The sequence below is a fragment of the Mandrillus leucophaeus genome, unplaced genomic scaffold (assembly GCF_000951045.1).
Source record: "Mandrillus leucophaeus isolate KB7577 unplaced genomic scaffold, Mleu.le_1.0 Scaffold291, whole genome shotgun sequence".
In the NCBI taxonomy this organism is placed as follows: domain Eukaryota; kingdom Metazoa; phylum Chordata; class Mammalia; order Primates; family Cercopithecidae; genus Mandrillus; species Mandrillus leucophaeus.
The window spans coordinates 123986-140532 of record NW_012103043.1 but is presented as its reverse complement, the minus strand read 5'-3'; the positions used below and the strand labels follow the sequence as shown (position 1 = coordinate 140532).

Genomic DNA, 16547 nt, shown 5'->3' with positions numbered 1-16547 from the left:
CATTCCCTTCTTCACTTTCCATCACTGGGTGACTCCTGCTGCTACCAAAAGATGTGGGGTTTCATTTCTTTTTTTTTTTGAGATAGAGTCTTGCTCTGTTGCCCAAATGGAGTGCAGTGGTGAAACCACAGCTGACTGCAACCTCGAACTCCTGGACTCAAGTGATCCTCCCACCTCAGCCTCCTGAGTAGCTGACACTACAGGTGTGCACCACCATGCCCAGCTAATTTTTAAATTTTTTGTAGAGACAAGGTCTCGCCCTGTTGCCGAGGCTGGTCTTGAACTCCGGGGCTCTAGCAATCCTGCCCTCAGCCTCCCAAAATACTGGGATTACAGGCATGAGCTACTGTGCCCTGTAGGAGTTGATTTTCTAGTCCAACACTGTCCAGTGTAGTAGCCATGAGTCACATGTGGCTGTTTTGAAGGAAGATGTGCAGCAGGTGTAAAATACACACCAAATAGGAAAGACCTAGTACAAAAAAAGAATGTAAAACATCCCATGAATACTTCTCTATATTGATTCCATGTTGCAATAATAGTATTTTGAATATATTGGGTTAAATAAAGTATTAAAATTAATTTCATGTTTGTTTCTACTTGTTGACATGTGGTTTGCATTGTGTTTCTATTAGATAGCACTAATAGAAAAGTCTGTAAAATAAGTGACACCAGGTACAACAGAGGGGAGTCGTGGAGGTTGAAAATAGAGGAATTAAGAGAAATTCTCGATAGTGACAAGTAGGACGCTCAGGCCTATCTTCTGCCCTGCCCCCCAGATGTCAGCAGCCAGGTGTTTTCCCAGACAGGAGATTGTAGGAGTCTTTCCTGGAGACACTGGCACTTCACAGAAGAGGTAGAAAAGGTGTCAACATAATGGAAGATTTCCAAGTGAAAGACTAGCTCTCCCACCATGGTCCCTGACAAGCGTCTGGCCCACTAGTGCTCACAGAGCCTCTGGCTAGCTGGGTCACCTTCCTCTTATGATGAAAGACAACCAGTGCTGACCAGATCTAGAAGAAAACATCCACTATGGATATTCACCAGACTCTGAACAAAGCACCCCACCTGAAGGGCCAGAGCAAAGTGGCCTGAGGCAGTCAACTCTGCTGTATGTCATATCGTGGTTAAATGTGGGGGCTTGGAACCAGGGACTAGGGCTGCTCCCCTGCTTTTACCACTTAGTGGTTGTGATCCTTTGGGCAAATTACATCCATAAAATGGAGAAAATAATAGTGCCCATCACTTGGGGTTGTTGTGAGGATTAAATTACATGCTTCATGTAAAGGGGTTAGACAAGAACGTAGCACACAGTAATCCCTCAATTAGCAGTTATTTTATTGATGTAATAAAACTTAAAAAAAATTTTTCTGACATTGGTAAAATGACAGTCTAGGAAGCTCCAGGCTCTCATTCCACCATAGAAACGTTAATAAGCAACTAGGGACTAGACGAAATCACTTTATAGAAGCTCTGGAAAACAGTCCGAGGTCTATACCAGCTAAGAAAATGCCTAATCAAGAAAAAGCCACATTCAAAATACAGATTGAGTATTCCTTAACTGAAATGGTTGGGACCAGTGTTTTGGATTTTGGTTTTTTTTCTGATTTTGGAATATTTGCATTACACTTACCAGTTGAACACCCCCAATACGAAATGCTCCAATGAGCATTTCCTTTGAGTACAGCGTTGGCACTCAGAAGTTTTGGATTTTGGGCTGGGCTCATACCTATCATCTCAGTGCTTTGGGAGTTCAAGGTGGGAGGATTCCTCGATGTGAGGATTATAAGAGAATACTGCTAAGAACTGTACATGAACAAATTGCTTAACCTAAATGAAGCGGACACATTCCTGGAAACATACAACCTGCCAAGACTGAATCATGAAGAAATAGAAATCTGAATAGGACTATAATTAATAAAGAGATTGAATCAGTAATCAAAAACCTCTGAACAAAGAAAAGTCCTGAACCACATGGCTTCACTGCTGAATTCTCCAGACATTTAAAGAATTAGCACCAGTCCTTCTCAAGTGAATTCATTCTGTGACTCTAACATGCCCTGATACCAAAGCCAGACAATAATACTACTAGAAAATTACAGACCAGTATCCTTTGTGAATATTGATACAAAATCCCCAACAAAATACTAGCAAAACCAAGTTTCACAGTCTATCAAAAGGCTGGGACCAAGTGTAATGCAAGGATGTCTCAGCAAACTAAAATCAATCAGTGGTCAAAGACTGAAAGCTTTTTCTCTAAGATCAGAGACAAGACAAGGATGTCTGCTTTCACCACTTTTATTCACCATAGTATTGGGAGTTAATTGCCCACAGTAATTAATCAAGAAGAGAAAGCTATCAAAATTGGAAAGGGAAAAGTCAAGTTATCCCTGTTTGTATGTGCGATGACGTGATTTTATATGTAAAAACCTTAAAGATTTCACAGAAACATTGTTAGAACTAATAAATGAATGCAGCAAAATTGCAGGACACAAAGTCAAAACACAAAATCAGTTGTATTTATATTTATGTACACTAAGCAATCCGAAGAGGAAATTAAAAAAATAATTCAATTTACAGTAATAGTACAAAGAATAAAATACAGATATACCTCACCTTATAACAGATTTGTCTTAAACCTATTGTAAAGTCGAAAAATGTTTTAGTCAAACTATCATAAGTTGGGGGTCTGTCTGTACTTAAGAATATACTTGGCCGGGCATGGTGGCTCACTCCTGTAATCTCAGCACTTTGGGAGGCCGAGGCGGGTGGATCACCTGAGGTCTGGAGTTCGAGACAAGCCTGGCTAACACAGTGAAAGCTCGTCTCTACTGAAAATACAAAAAATTAGCCGGTCGTGGTGGCGGATGCCTGTAGTCCCAGCTACTCGGGAGGCTGAGGCAGGAGAATGGTGTGAACCCAGGAGGCGGAGCTTGCAGTGAGCTGAGATCGTGCCACCGCACTCCAGCCTGGGCGACAAAGCGAGAGTCTGTCTCAAAAACAAAAGAAAAAAAAAATGAATATACTTAAGTACAGATGAAAAACTTAAACACTGACAACTACAAAATGTTAAAAGAAATTAAAGAAGACACTGGGCGCGGTGGCTCACACCTGTAATCCCAGCATTTTGGGAGGCCAAGGCGGGTGGATCACTTGAGGTCAGGAGTTTGGGACCAGCCTGGCCAACATGGCAAAAACTCATCTTGGCTAAAAATACAAAAATTAGCTGGGTGTGGTGAGGTGCCCCTGTAGTCCCAGCTACTCAGGAGGCTGAGGCAGGAGAATTGCTCAAACCCAGAAGGTGAAGATTGCAGTAAGCTGAGATCGCACTACTGCACTCCATCCTGGGTGACAGAGTGAGACACTGTCTCAAAAAAAAAAAAAAAAAAAAAAAAAGACAAAAATAAATGGAGAGACGTTCCATGCTCATGGACTGCAAGATGTAAGATGTGACTATTACCTAAAGCAGTCTACAGATTCAATCCCTATTAAAATGCCAACAAGTTTTTTTTTTTTTTTGCTGAAATAGAAAAATTTATCCTAACGTTCATAGAATCTCAGCAGACTCCAAAGAGCCAGAACAGTCTTGAAGAAGAAGAATAAATGTGAAAACCTCATAATTCCTGACTTTAAACCTTTAACTACAAAACTGTGGTAATCAAAACGTTGTAGTACTGGTATAAAGACAGACATATAGACCAATGGAATAGAATACAGAGCCTTAGAAATGAGTCCTTGCATACAGTGGTCAAATTATTTTTCACAAGGATGCCAGTACCATTCAGGGAGGGAAAAAGTGTCTGTTCAGAGTGAATGGTGCTAGGAAAACTGGACATACACATCAAAAGAATAAAGTTAGACCCTTAGCTAATGATACACAAAACTTAACCCAAAATGGATCAGACTTAAGACCTTAAACCATAAAATTCCTAGAAAAATAGAATAAAGTCTTCATGACATTGAATTTGGCAATGATTTCTTACATAAGACACTAAAATCACAGGCAACAAAAGAAACAATAGATAAATTAGGCTACATCAAGATTTAAAACTTCTATTAATTAAAAGAAACATTCAACAGAGTGAAAAGGCAGCCTACAAAATGGAAAACATTTGAAACTCATATCTGGTAAGGGTTAATATTTAAAATACAAAAAACTCCCACAGCTCAATAATAATAAATATCCTGGTTAAAAAATGTGCAAAGGACTTGAGTAGACATTTCTCCAAAGAAGTTAAACAAATGACTGATAAGCACATGAAAACATGCCCAACATCACTAATAATTAGAGCAATGCAAATCCAAACAGAGTAAAACATCTCACAGCCATTAGATGTCTGCTGTCGAACAGAAAATGACAAGTGTTGACGAGGATTTAGAGAAAGTGGAATCCCTCTGCAGTGTTGTTAGGAATGAGAACTGGTGCAGCTACTAAAATAGTATGACAGTGCCACCCAAATTAAAAGTAGAATTACCCGGCCGGGTGTGGTGGCTCACGCTTGTAATCCCAACACTTTGGGAGGCCAAGGTGGGCAGATCAGGATGTCAGGAGATCGAGACCATCCTGGCAAACACGGTGAAACTCCGTCTCTACTAAAAATACAAAAATTAGCCAGGTGTCATGGCGCACACCTGTAATCTCAACTACTGGGGAGTCTGAGGCAGGAGAATTACTTGAGCCCGGGAGACAGAGGTTGCAGTGAGCTGAGATCACGCCACTGCACTCCAGCCTGGGCGACAGAGCGAGACTGTGTCTCAAAAAATAAAATAAAATAAAATAAAAGTAGAATTACCATACGACTTAGCAGTTTGACTCAAAAGAATTGGAAGCAGGAACTTGAAGAGAGATTTATACACCTGAGTTCATAGCAGCATTACCCATAGTAGCCAAAAGGTGCAAGTAACTCAAGTGTCCATCCACAGATGAATGGATCAACAAAAAGATAGTCTGTCCATCCAGTGGAAGGAATATATGGTTTACCTTAAAAAGGAAGGAATTCTGACACATGCTACAGCATGGATGGACTTTGAGGACATTATGCTCAGTGAAATAAGCCAGTCACAAAATAACAAATACTATATGTTTCTATTTAGATGTGCTGTCAAGATATTCAAATGCAAATATACAGGAAGTAGAATTGTGGTTGCCAGGGGCTGGGAGGAGAGAAAAATTGGGAGGTAATGTTTAACGGATACAATGTTTGGTAAGATGAAAAGAAGTTCTGGAGATGGATGGTGGTGATGGTTATGGAACTAATGTGAAGGTACTTAATAATGACACTTAACTGTATACTCTTTTTTCTTTTTTTTTTTTTTTGAGAGGGAGTCTCGCTCTGTCGCCCATGCTGGAGTACAGTGGCGCGATCTCAGCTCACTGCAAGCTCCACCTCCCAGGTTCACATCATTTTCCTGCCTCAGCCTCCCGAGTAGCTGGGACTGTAGGCGCCCACCACCATGCCCAGCTAATTTTTTGTATTTTTAGTAGAGATGGGGTTTTACCACGTTACCCAGGATGGTCTCGATCTCCTGACCTCATGATCTGCCTGCCTTGGCCTCCCAAAGTGCTGGGATTACAGGCGTGAGCCACCACGTCCAGCCCAACTGTACACTCTTAAGTGGTTAAAAATGAGTTCAGAAAATCCAATATCTGATTAATACAAATTCCTTGAAAGAAAATAGAGGAGATGGAGTAGGAGGGAATTAGCAAAGAAGTTATGTAAGCAAATCTCCCAGAAATGAAAGATTGCAGCCTTGGATTGGAAGGGCCTGGCACAATAATTTAAAAGAGGCATGTACAAATTACCTCCTTGTGCAGTTGCAGAACGTTGGTAATGCAGAGGACATCAAACCCTCTAGCGGGAAACCTGGGTCACAATAAAAGGATCAGGAATCAGAGCAGTAGACCCCTCAGCAGCAGCTCTGATGTAAAAAAAAGGTGGGGCGGGGCCACCCAGATCCAAAGAGGAACTGATTTTGATTGTCTACTTCCAATTTTTAGTTTTATCTTTATTCAAGTCACTTATGCATACAATTTGAATATTCAAATGGTTCTGTAAATCTTTTTTTTTTAAATGGCAAACCCAGTGAACTCCTCTAATTTTCAAGGCAAACATTGTTTTAGCTGTTGCATTTGGTATTTACCTGTAAATTCCGTGGTTTTAGGCCTTCTCTGCTGATTCTTCCCTAAGCCTGGTGGCTCAGTCTGGGCCCTGTGCTCTGTGAGGTCTTGCCTGCTTTCAGTGCCGCTCCTAGCTGGGCCATGCAGGAGCACTCCATTTTCTTTTTATTGGCACAACATTTTGTTTTCATTTTTTTTTTTTTTTTCGTCTCACTCTGTGGCCCAGGCTGGAGTGCAGTGGTGTGATCTCAGCGCGCTGCAACCTCTGCCTCCCGGGTTCAAGCAATTCTTCTGCCTCAGCCTCCCGAGTAGTTGGGACTACAGGCGCCTGCCACCACGCCCAGCTAATTTTTGTATTTTTAGTAGAGACGGGGTTTCACCGTGTTGGCCAGGATGGTCTTGATCTCTTGACCTTGTGATCTGCCCACCTCAGGCCTCCCAAAGTGCTGGGATTACAGGCGTGAGCCACTGCGCCTGGCCTAATTCAAGATTTATTCAAGGATTACATAAGTATTTTATTGCCGTATGGCTTTGTTCTTTAATCTAGAAGTATTCCCAGCCCTCTTTTGCAGGGGGCGTGGGATGTCGTCCATGACATTGCCATATTTGAAGAGTCCAGGTCAGTTGTTCTGTAGAATGGCCTTCCATTTGGACTTGTCTCTTTCTTCATGATTAGCTTCAGGTGAGACTTTACTTTTTAGTTAGCAATACTATGTAAGTCATCAATTATCAAATCACGAGGCCCAAGGTCATTTTGTCTCATTATTGGTGATGTTAGGTTTAATCACTGTTGTGAATATTTCTTTCCCTTTTTGTGACGAAAAGTAATTTGGGAATAAATAGTCTGTGGAGTGGTATTCCAGGTGTTCTCCCTGATTCTGTTTCCTTGTTGAACTTGTTCTCCAGTGTGTTCCTGTGCTGGGGAAGCAGCAGCCTGGCACTCCAGTGGTGCTGGAGGCAGAAGGGGCACATATGCTCCGAACTGCACAAGTCATGGGGCCTAGAGTCGGAACAGATGTGGCTCTGGGTGCTGCAGTGACCCCTGCACCACGTCCCCAGCAGGGCTGTGAGGTGGGGCTGCTAGGGCTCTGTGGCCCTGGTGGAGGTGGAGGAGGCCTCCCAGCACACCAAAGGCTGGCCCTCCACAGGAAGAGGGACATTCTCTACTGTCAGAGGCAGTCCTGAGAGGTCTGTAAGGGTTCTGTCCTGTGCTGTGCGCATTCCCCAGCCTGGCCCCCAGACTCTCCCCCAGGACACTGTCCGCCATCAGCATCATCTTGACAGCCAAGCCCTTCCCCTTCTTGCTGGCAAAGGCCTGTGTCTGTGCTGGCGTTTTTCCATGGTGGGCCCAGAATGGGCATTGAATAAATATGGGGGTGAGGGGATGAATGTGAGCATTTATATATAAAGACACATGATGGAGAAAAGAAATGGCTCACAATCGCCACCTGAACCCAGAGGAGCCTGCTCAACAGAGTATTATCCTTTATCACCATTTGTCTTTCTGGTTATGTGTCTGAGATATTTCACCTGGTCTCCCACCCCAGGGGACAGATGGCTTCACTCAGTCAACATGTAACAACCTGGTCTTTGGCATCCATGTGACCTGGCAGCACTCTCCCTCTGTTACCTCTTCTTTCTCTTCCCTTTCCTCTGCCCTCAATTCATCTTGTCTTTCTGTGAGCAGTTTTACCAGGTACTGTGTTTGGCTTGGGGAAGAGGCCACGATACAAAGTGGAGCCACAGGTCTTACCCATTTAAGCAGAGGGAGATGTTGAATTTAAGTTCAGTGACATTCTCCAGTGACACCCAGGCCTGGCCTCAGGTTTGTCCCAGATGTGTCTGCCTTTGCCCCTTGCCAAAGCTGCTCCATCTGTCAGGAAGCCCCTCGGTTCTTTCTCAGCTTCCAGTCTCAGGTCCAGCTCCTCAGAAGCTCAGGTGGCTCTTCCCTTCTCCACTGCGTGCTGATGCCCCATCCCAGTGGCTGCATCCCTGCGAGCCCTGCCCTGCATCGGAGCTACCAGCGAGTCTGTGGGTCGGGTCTCCTGCCCAGAGTGTCAGGTGCTGCAGGTAGCGTGGCTCAGGACATGGGACCAGTCCTGAAAAGCTGATGGTCCCCCAGTACTGCGTGTTTACAGCATCAAGCCTGTCATGGTGCCAGCTACTGTCCCACACTGAGGTCCTTAGGTTGTATTTTGGAGTGGTAAAATACCCCAAAGGCACCTCTACCAAAAAACACAAGCCTTTGAAGATGCTTCTCCCTTTGAGGTCTTCACTTTGTGTTGAAGGTATCTTGGACACAGGTAGCGTATTTTGTATTTTAGTGATTCCCAGTCGAATAACAACCCATCCCCATCACATGCCTGACAGGAGCTATGGAACTATGCTTATCAAGTACTGAGTGAGTATCCAGAGTCTCAGAAATAGGACTACATACAGACTTGTGTACGAGGTATTTAAGGCAGCCTTTTGTAGAATAATGAAAAAAATGCAAACAGCTTAACCTTAAACCATAGAGATTATGGGAACGAAAGAAATCCATTCATGGAATACTATGCAGCCATCAAAAGTCATGTTCCTAAACCCATTTAAAAATGTAGAAAGCTGTTTATAATCTTAAGCTTACAAAGCAAGTCGTGAAATGGAGTGTCTGATGTGATCCCAGTATTCTTAAAGATTTGTGTAGAAAAGAGACTGGGTGAGGGGGCAGATGCTCACATAGTTAAGTATGGCCTTTGTTGTTTATTGTCTTTTCAAACTTTTGTATATTTCAAGCATTTCACATTGAATGTTTGTTACTTTATCGTGAGAAAAAAAAGCATGTAGATTTGTTATTAAATAAAAACCACTGCAAAGTCTATGACACCAGCAGAACCAACCTGCTGGAGAGGGGTTTGTCAGGTGGGGCTGACCGCCGGCTCAGGGTCAGGGAAGGAGGCTTTGCAGGAGGCCTCCTAACCCTCCCTGTGACCTCCTTTGGGGAGCTGAGGCCCCACTCAGCCATCTGCAGTCAGAGTGTACTTACTGTCAGGTGTCTGTCTGTGTGCAGCCTTGCAGACCAAGTTTGTTGCCCATCTGACCTGACCTTGTACCCAATGCCCTTCATGACGCATCAAGGTACACCTGTACAGACAGAGTGGGAGGTGGGTGGGCCCATGAGGGCCCTCTTCCCTGTACCATGACCTTGTGTAAGTCACTTCCCTTCTCTGAGTCTGCCCTTCACCTTGTGAGACAGGAGGAGCGTGGTTCTCCTTTTTCACAAGGGGGTTGGAGGACAAAAGAGAGCCTATGTGGATGGAAGGACTGGTGTGCAAATTACTATTAGATCATGCTGCATGAAACTATAGTTATTTCCCCATCTTCAGCTGCCTGTTCACACCTTCTAACCATGCACTGAGACCTGCTGCACACCAGGGCCTGTGCCAAGCACCAAAGAGCCAGACAGGAACATACTGAGGTCCTGGCCTGGAGCCCTTCACAGCCTTGGGGGACCAGCAGGCAGGGGGACAGACAGGCAGCTCAGGCCCCAGGACAAGGGCTGCAGAGGAAGGTTGCACATGTGGGTCTCTGTACTGGGAGAGAAGGCCCTCGAGGAAGGGGCAGGGGCAGCCTGGGCTCTGGAGAGAGCTCCTTCGTGGGCCATCCCCACAGGACTGGAGCTGCTGAGGGATTTTGATTTATGCAGGACCCTTTGCTGTGCTAGCAATGACATGTTAGAAAATGCAGTGAAGAGGGCCTCCATTTCACAATAGTAACTTAAAAAACAAAAACTACCAGGGCATAATTTTAATAAGAAGCACAGGGGACCCATTTGATGCAAGCAGCAGCGTTTCATAGGGCTCTAAAGAAAGCCTGCATTGCTGAACTCTGTGCTACAGGCCCTCCCTCCAGCCTTGCAGCCCTGAGTAGTCTGAACCGTGCTGGCCAGGGAGGCTGCGACTGCACAGGCAGGACTCACAGCACACATCTCCTTTTGCTTTCAGAAGTGACGGGGGAGGCGCGTCCTCACCATGGGAAGGAGGCTGTGGATCCGCGGCAGGGGCGGACCAGAGGAGGCGACCCTACGCACTTCCACGCAGTGAATGTGGCACAGCCCGTTCGCTTCAGCAGTAAGTTGCAGACCTGCCCTGACTGGGACACTGGGGAGTGCAAGCCTGACACGACCCCTGCCTCTCCAGCGCTACTGTGCTGCCTGAGGGGTTTCTCAAAACAGCCCTTGGAGGCCAGTGGTGGGAATGAATGACCTACCCGCAGTCGCCAGGCTCTGGAGTGGTGGTATGTGACTCAAGGCCCTGGGAAGTCAGCCGGCTCTGAAACCAGGCTGCTTGTTCTCACAAAGTGACTGCCTTTCAGGGCCAGAAGGCACTGGCCCTTGGAAATTCCAAAGTTGTATTATTCCCTTTTATAAATGGGGAAACCAGCTCTGAGTTTAGGTACAGCTGATAGAATGGGAAGGCTTGACTCCTGATTGATTGATTGATTTTGAGACAGAGTCTCGCTCTTGTCACCCAGGCTTGAGTGTAGTGGCTCAATCTCAGCTTACTGAAACCTCTGCCTTCCAGGTTAAGTGATTCTCCTGTCTCAGCCTCCCGAGTAGCTGGGATTACAGGCACGTGTCACCATGCCTGGCTAATTTTTGTATTTTTAGTAGAGACCGGGTTTCACCATGTTGACCAGGCTGGTCTTGAACTCCTGACCTGAGATGATCCACCCACCCCAGCCTCCCAAAGTGCTGGGATTACAGGCGTGAGCCACACTGTTCCCGGCCATTTTAAGAAAAATTTTTAAGATGATTAGTTATTTAATAAATTACCTATGACATTGAAATTTTAAAGGGGCGTAAGATCATCAAGGAAGGTTGAGGGGAGGAAAAGCCACCGCTAAAATGGCCCTGAACAGACCCACTCAGGCGTGAGGTGCCCAGGTACACTGAGCAGCAGCTGTGGGCCAGGCAGGACCGACACTGGCTGGGCCTGCTGCCCTGCCTTGGGCCTGTCTGCTAGTGTTACTCCGCAGCCCCCAGACTCTCAGCACTGGGGAGCACCTCAGAGCTGACCAGGTAGGCTTCTGGCAGAACCCCCACCAACCCTGGGTGCCCAGAGTGGGGCCAGGTGTTTCCAGGTGGTCATGCATGTCTGTGCAGCTGAAGCAGGGCTGAACAAATGTCCTGGTGATGCACATTGTCCCCAGCCTGTGCCCACAGCCCGAAGGGGTCCCCACAGTGGAAGTGTGGTGCACAGGCTTGGTGTGTGAGGACACTGAGACTGAGAGGATGCCTGTAGGGAAGGGGCAGTTCACAGTGCAGCCCCAGGGGGTCCTGATGCTTGGCTCCCTATTCTTCCTTCCCCTTGCCTGTCTGTTCAGTGTTGAACAGGCAGCACTTCTGCCTGGGTAGTAAGCAACTCCTCCAAGTTCCGAACATAAAGAAGATGAGTCAGTGCACAGGAGCACTCCCTCCCTCCATGCCCCAGCCAGCTGGCTCTCTTCCTGGGAGGTCTCCTTCCCTCCATGCTCCAACCAGCTTCCCTCCCTACAGGACTTCCTCTCACCTTGCATGAAATAGGGGCCTGGCCTCTGCCTGCCTCGGCGTCCTCACCTTTCCATGGAGACGGTGCAGAGCCATCTGTGGGGAATGTGGTCAGGCTACACGCTTTGGTGTGGCACCCAGGAAACACGCAATGAATGCGCACCACACCTTCTCGAGAGCTGATGCCGTGGGGTTTTTTATTGTTTTGTTTTGTTTTGTTTTGTTTTTTGTTTTTGAGACAGGGTCTCACTCTGTCACCCAGGCTGGAGTGCAGTGGCACACTTTTGGCTCACTGCAGGCAGCCTCTGCCTTTTGAGCTCAAGTGGTCCTCCAACCTCAGCCTCCCGAGTAGCTGGGACTACAGGTGTGCCCCACCACACCTGGCTAATTTTTTGTATTTTTGGTAGATAGGGGGTTTCCCTGTTGCCCAGGCTGGTCTCAAACTCCTGAGCTCAAGCAATCTGCCCACATCGGCCTCCCAAAGTGCTGGAATTACAGGCATGAGCCACTGTGCCCAGCCCTCTGATTCCTTGTCTGCACCTAAATAGCTTCCCTGCACACTCAGGTGTACCCTTCACGGTGAGCAGATCATGCTGTCCAGCTGTGGCCATGCCTAGGGGCCAGGGCTGCCCCTCCTTTTCTGTAATCTATGTGCCTTTGTGAAGATGTCACACACACACATGCTTACATAATAAATACATGACGATACGTCTCTAGAAGTTTTACTAGTGCCAGAAGACATAGATGCACTTTAAAAATGGCATTTTTAATTTTACAGCTGGCTTTGCTAACAATTGTTACTCTTCTCCAGTATACTAAGATGAGGTACCCAACATTTGAAGGTTAAAGATTCTGTAAAACAGATCACTGATGTTACCTAGGGTGAGCTGTAAATTACCAGGCATTCCCATGTGTAGGTGTAGGAGTCGGAAGTGATGGGTGGGGGAAGTGAGAAGACGCTGGCCAGACTCATTGGTACTCAAGTGCTGGCTGGCTCCTCAGCTTTGTTGGCTGTGGCATCGCCCACACCTTATTTTGTTCGCCTGTGGGAGGCAGGGGCGGGTTACACAGTGTCATGGCCCTCCCAGCTGTTATCCTTTGAGCTGCTGTTTTAGTGGAGGGTTGGCCAGCCCCCACTGCAAATGCTCATGTAAGTAGAAAAGGAAGAGAGGGGAGTGGGCTAACTAGCAGCGGAGGCCAGGAGAGCTGGGCATTGGAAGCAGGGCCCAAAGTGAACTGCATGGGTGTTGTGCTGTGTTGTTAACCCAGAGGATGAAATCCGCTTTACAAGAGATAATTCAGCAGCCATTCTTGACTAGTGAATAAATTAAAAGATCTTATAGAAATGGGAGGAGTCACCAAATGTACTTGTATCATTGAATCTGTGTTTTAGAGAAACTTGAGCATTTCTGCAATGTGGTTTCAGAAGCAGAGCTTGTCCTCTTGAGCCTCAGTTTCCCCACTTCTCTAGGGTGATTTACAAGGTGTGCCTGTCCCTGATGGAGCACATAGAATTTCCGTTTTGGAGCTGGATCCTAACTTGGGGGACAACTCCCCTTCTGTCCTTTATGTTTCCTAGGGAAGTGCCCGACAGGGTGGCACCACTACGAAGGCACGGCCAGCTGCTACAGGGTCTACCTGAGCGGGGAGAACTACTGGGATGCCGCGCAGACCTGCCAGCGCCTGAATGGCTCTCTCGCCACCTTCTCCACTGACCAGGAGCTGCGCTTTGTCCTGGCCCAGGAATGGGACCAGCCGGAGCGGAGCTTTGGTTGGAAGGACCAGCGCAAGTGAGTCCTGGATTGGGGACCTGGGGAGCCTGGAGTCAGAGTCTGATGACTACTGAGCACATGGCCTCTGACCACTCAGTAAACTCCTCTCCTGGGGCACAGCTGGCAGACAGCAGGTTGGGAAGACCAGCTCGCCCACTGGAAGCCCAGGAGATCCATGGGTTGGAGTGTGCATTGAGATCGGTGGAGGGGCCTGGGGGCAGGGGCAGGCTGGACTCTGCTGCTACTTTGTGGGACTGTGCGGTCGCCCCTTTCATTGGTCCCCCTGTGTGTGTACAGCTGCAGTTGCTAAGGGCAGGCAGGGGACCTGGGGTTGCTGGCTTGTGTGGAGAGAGCTGCTTGGTGTGGGGCTTCTGGGCCTGGTGTGAGGGGTGTGCAGTAGGTGTGGGTTCCCCCTGAGAAAGCAAGGGGTCCTTCGCTTCAACACCTAAGCTGGGTTTTGACTCCACAGTTGTGCCCTGTGTGACTTTGGCAAATCACAAGACGGAGTTGTTTCTCCTTCTGCAGCTACAAAGGGCGGAAACTAACTCTTAGCTCACAGGTTGTTGTACTGACCCCTGAAGACAGACCTGTGAGTCCAGTGGAGAAGCAAGAGGACATATCCCAGAGGGCAGGGCAGCCTCGTCTCTGAGGACAGCCGTGTGGTTGCACAGCACAGGCCAAGGGCTGAGTGTGCCATCCCTGGGCTCCTGCCATGCAGGGAGACCTGCTGATGGGCATCTCCAGGCTTGGGGCTGGATAGCTGAGCCAAGGGGCACAGACTAGGCAGGAGCTTATGGCAGTCAACCAGCTCCCAGTGCAAGGTCCCTTCAGTGCTAGGCCTGCGTGCTCAGGAGCAGGCTGCAGGCCTGAGGTAGGCTGGCTCTGAGCAAGAAGCCATGCAAGTGTTTTCAGCCTCCATGGTAGTAGATATTTGCAGGGGCTTATGTCTTTATTGAGATGCAATTCACATGCCATGAAACTCACCCATGTGGAGTGCCCTGTTCTGTGGTTTTAGCATAGTCACAGAGTTGTATTCATGGGGTTTCATGTCTACCAAGAATAAGATTGTTCTTGCTTAAATTGTGAAAGCTTTATCGGTTCAGCTCATAGAAACAGTCTTGGCAAGAGTTCCCTGAGATAAAAGTTTTCCTGCCCTGTGAACTTCCTTGTTTTGAATTTTAATGCATTGTGACATGAGTGTCTCATGTTAGAAGCTCAGTGTTTTGGAGGTCAGTATAGCTATTAAAAAACCCAGCACTTTGGGAAGCTGAGGCGGGTGGATCATGAGGTCAGGAGATCGAGACCATCCTGGCCAATATGGTGAAACCCCATCTCTACTGAAAAAAAAAAAAAATACAAAAATTAGCCAGGCGTGGTGGCGGGCACCTGTAATCCCAGCTACTTGGGAGGCTGAGGCAGGAGAATTGCTTGAACCAGGAAGTCAGAAGTTGCAGTGAGCCGAGATCGTGCCACTGCACTCCAGCCTGGCAACAGAGCAAGGTCGGTCTCAAAAAAAAAACAAAACGAAAACCAGAAAACACAGTCATTGATGGCTGCATCCCTCCTGCCGCTGAGATCTCTGTCTCTGTCTCTGTGCCCTGCAGGTTGTGGGTTGGCTATCAGTATGTTATCACTGGCCGGAACCGCTCCTTGGAAGGTCGCTGGGAGGTTGCATTCAAAGGTGAGACCTTGTGGTGTGTGGGAGTGTTTGAAGCTGGGCAGAGTCACCCTGATTTGGGGCCTCCCCTCCTCCCTCTCACCCAGTGCTGCCTGGCCTGTAGGGGCGCTGTGCAGAGGACATGGAGAGGGTGAGCCCCAGTTGCAGGGAGGGCTGTGGTCATGGGGCCAGTGCAGCCTGCAGATCAGACCCTGCATTGGGCTGTGGTCATCTCTGGAACCCACTGTTGCATCTCACTTTGGCCAGCTTTCTAGATTGTCCCCTCCTCCCTTTGAAGTTAAGGACCTTGGAGTATAAAAATGAGCATGCAGAGTATGCCCCTGGCAGGCTGGAGGTGAGGACAAGCTTGCCAGGATAAAGAAGGTCAGAGGTAGAATCCAGACCTGAAGGAAGCTATCAGGCAGATAGACTTAAAATAGATCGTGTGTGTGTGTCCCCTCCTCCCTTTGAAGTTAAGGACCTTGGAGTATAAAAGTGAGTATGCAGAGTATGCCCCTGGCAGGCCGGAGGGGAGGACAAGCTTGCCAGGACAAAGAAGGTCAGAGGTAGAATCCAGACCTGAAGGAAGCTATCAGGCAGATAGACTTAGAGAGAGAGAGAGAGAGAGAGAGTGTGTGTGTGTGTGTGTGTGTGTGTGTGTGTGTGTGTGTGTAAAGATGTTACGCTGCCTGCTTGGAAATACCAAGACGATGTAAAGGAAACATGGCTGCTGCTTCCTTTACGTTGGGGGCTCGGACTTGGCTTGCCCCTCCTGTCCCATTGCCCTGGCTCTGGCGAGCTCCTTCTGGGCATACTCCAGCAGTGCCCTCTCCAGCTGTCGCCAGGGCCACACTCCCTCGCCCTGCCCCTTGTCAGGCTTGTGTGTTGGGCTGTGCTTTGTGCCTGTGGCTTGAGCTAGGATTTGGGTTCTTTTCATAAACACATCCCAGTTCTGCTGTTGATATCTTGAGTATCTCTGACAGGGTTGAAAAGAGTCAAGGCCTGGGTGGCCTGCTTCCCTGGAGAGAAGAGGGCCCCACAGAGACGGGGCCATGCCTGGCTGCTGGGACAGGGCAGGAGCAGAGGTGGGGGCTGCAGAGCCCAGCAGATTGGGTCCACACCTGCTGTCCCGCTCCTGCTCAGGACAGGTGCCACCCTGTTCTCATGACCACCAGTGCCCTCCTGAGAGTCCCAGCCACATTTGCATTCCCCGGCTTTATGAGTGCATTGTTTAGATTGCTGTTGACTAATCAATGGCGTCTGGGTTTCCAGGCCCCAGTGTCAAAGTTTGCTTTGTAGAACATGATTCTCCTGGTAGCTTGTCCTCTTCACGCTGGTGGTTGAAGAGAGGACATGATTCTGAGTGGGATGACAGCACATTCAGAGTTGGGACTCAGGACCCCATGCTTGGTGTGAGAATGGCAAGGGTCCTGGGTGGGATTTAATGGCCAGGTGCAGCTCGGTGACTCCATTGGA

General features: G+C 47.8%; 1 protein-coding gene across 3 annotated transcripts in view; it reads left to right on the top strand.

The window, feature by feature from the left end:
• Positions 1 to 16547, top strand: part of DGCR2 (DiGeorge syndrome critical region gene 2) — an 86680-nt gene that overhangs the window by 45903 nt on the left and 24230 nt on the right. For 2 of the 3 annotated variants that reach the window (XM_011986000.1, XM_011985998.1), the window contains 3 exons: positions 10099 to 10224; positions 13222 to 13432; positions 15019 to 15095. In XM_011986000.1, the coding sequence (XP_011841390.1) occupies positions 10099 to 10224; positions 13222 to 13432; positions 15019 to 15095 (414 nt within the window). Of the gene's footprint in view, positions 1 to 10098; positions 10225 to 13212; positions 13433 to 15018; positions 15096 to 16547 lie in introns of all 3 variants that reach the window. The other variant, XM_011985999.1, reaches the window with a different exon arrangement.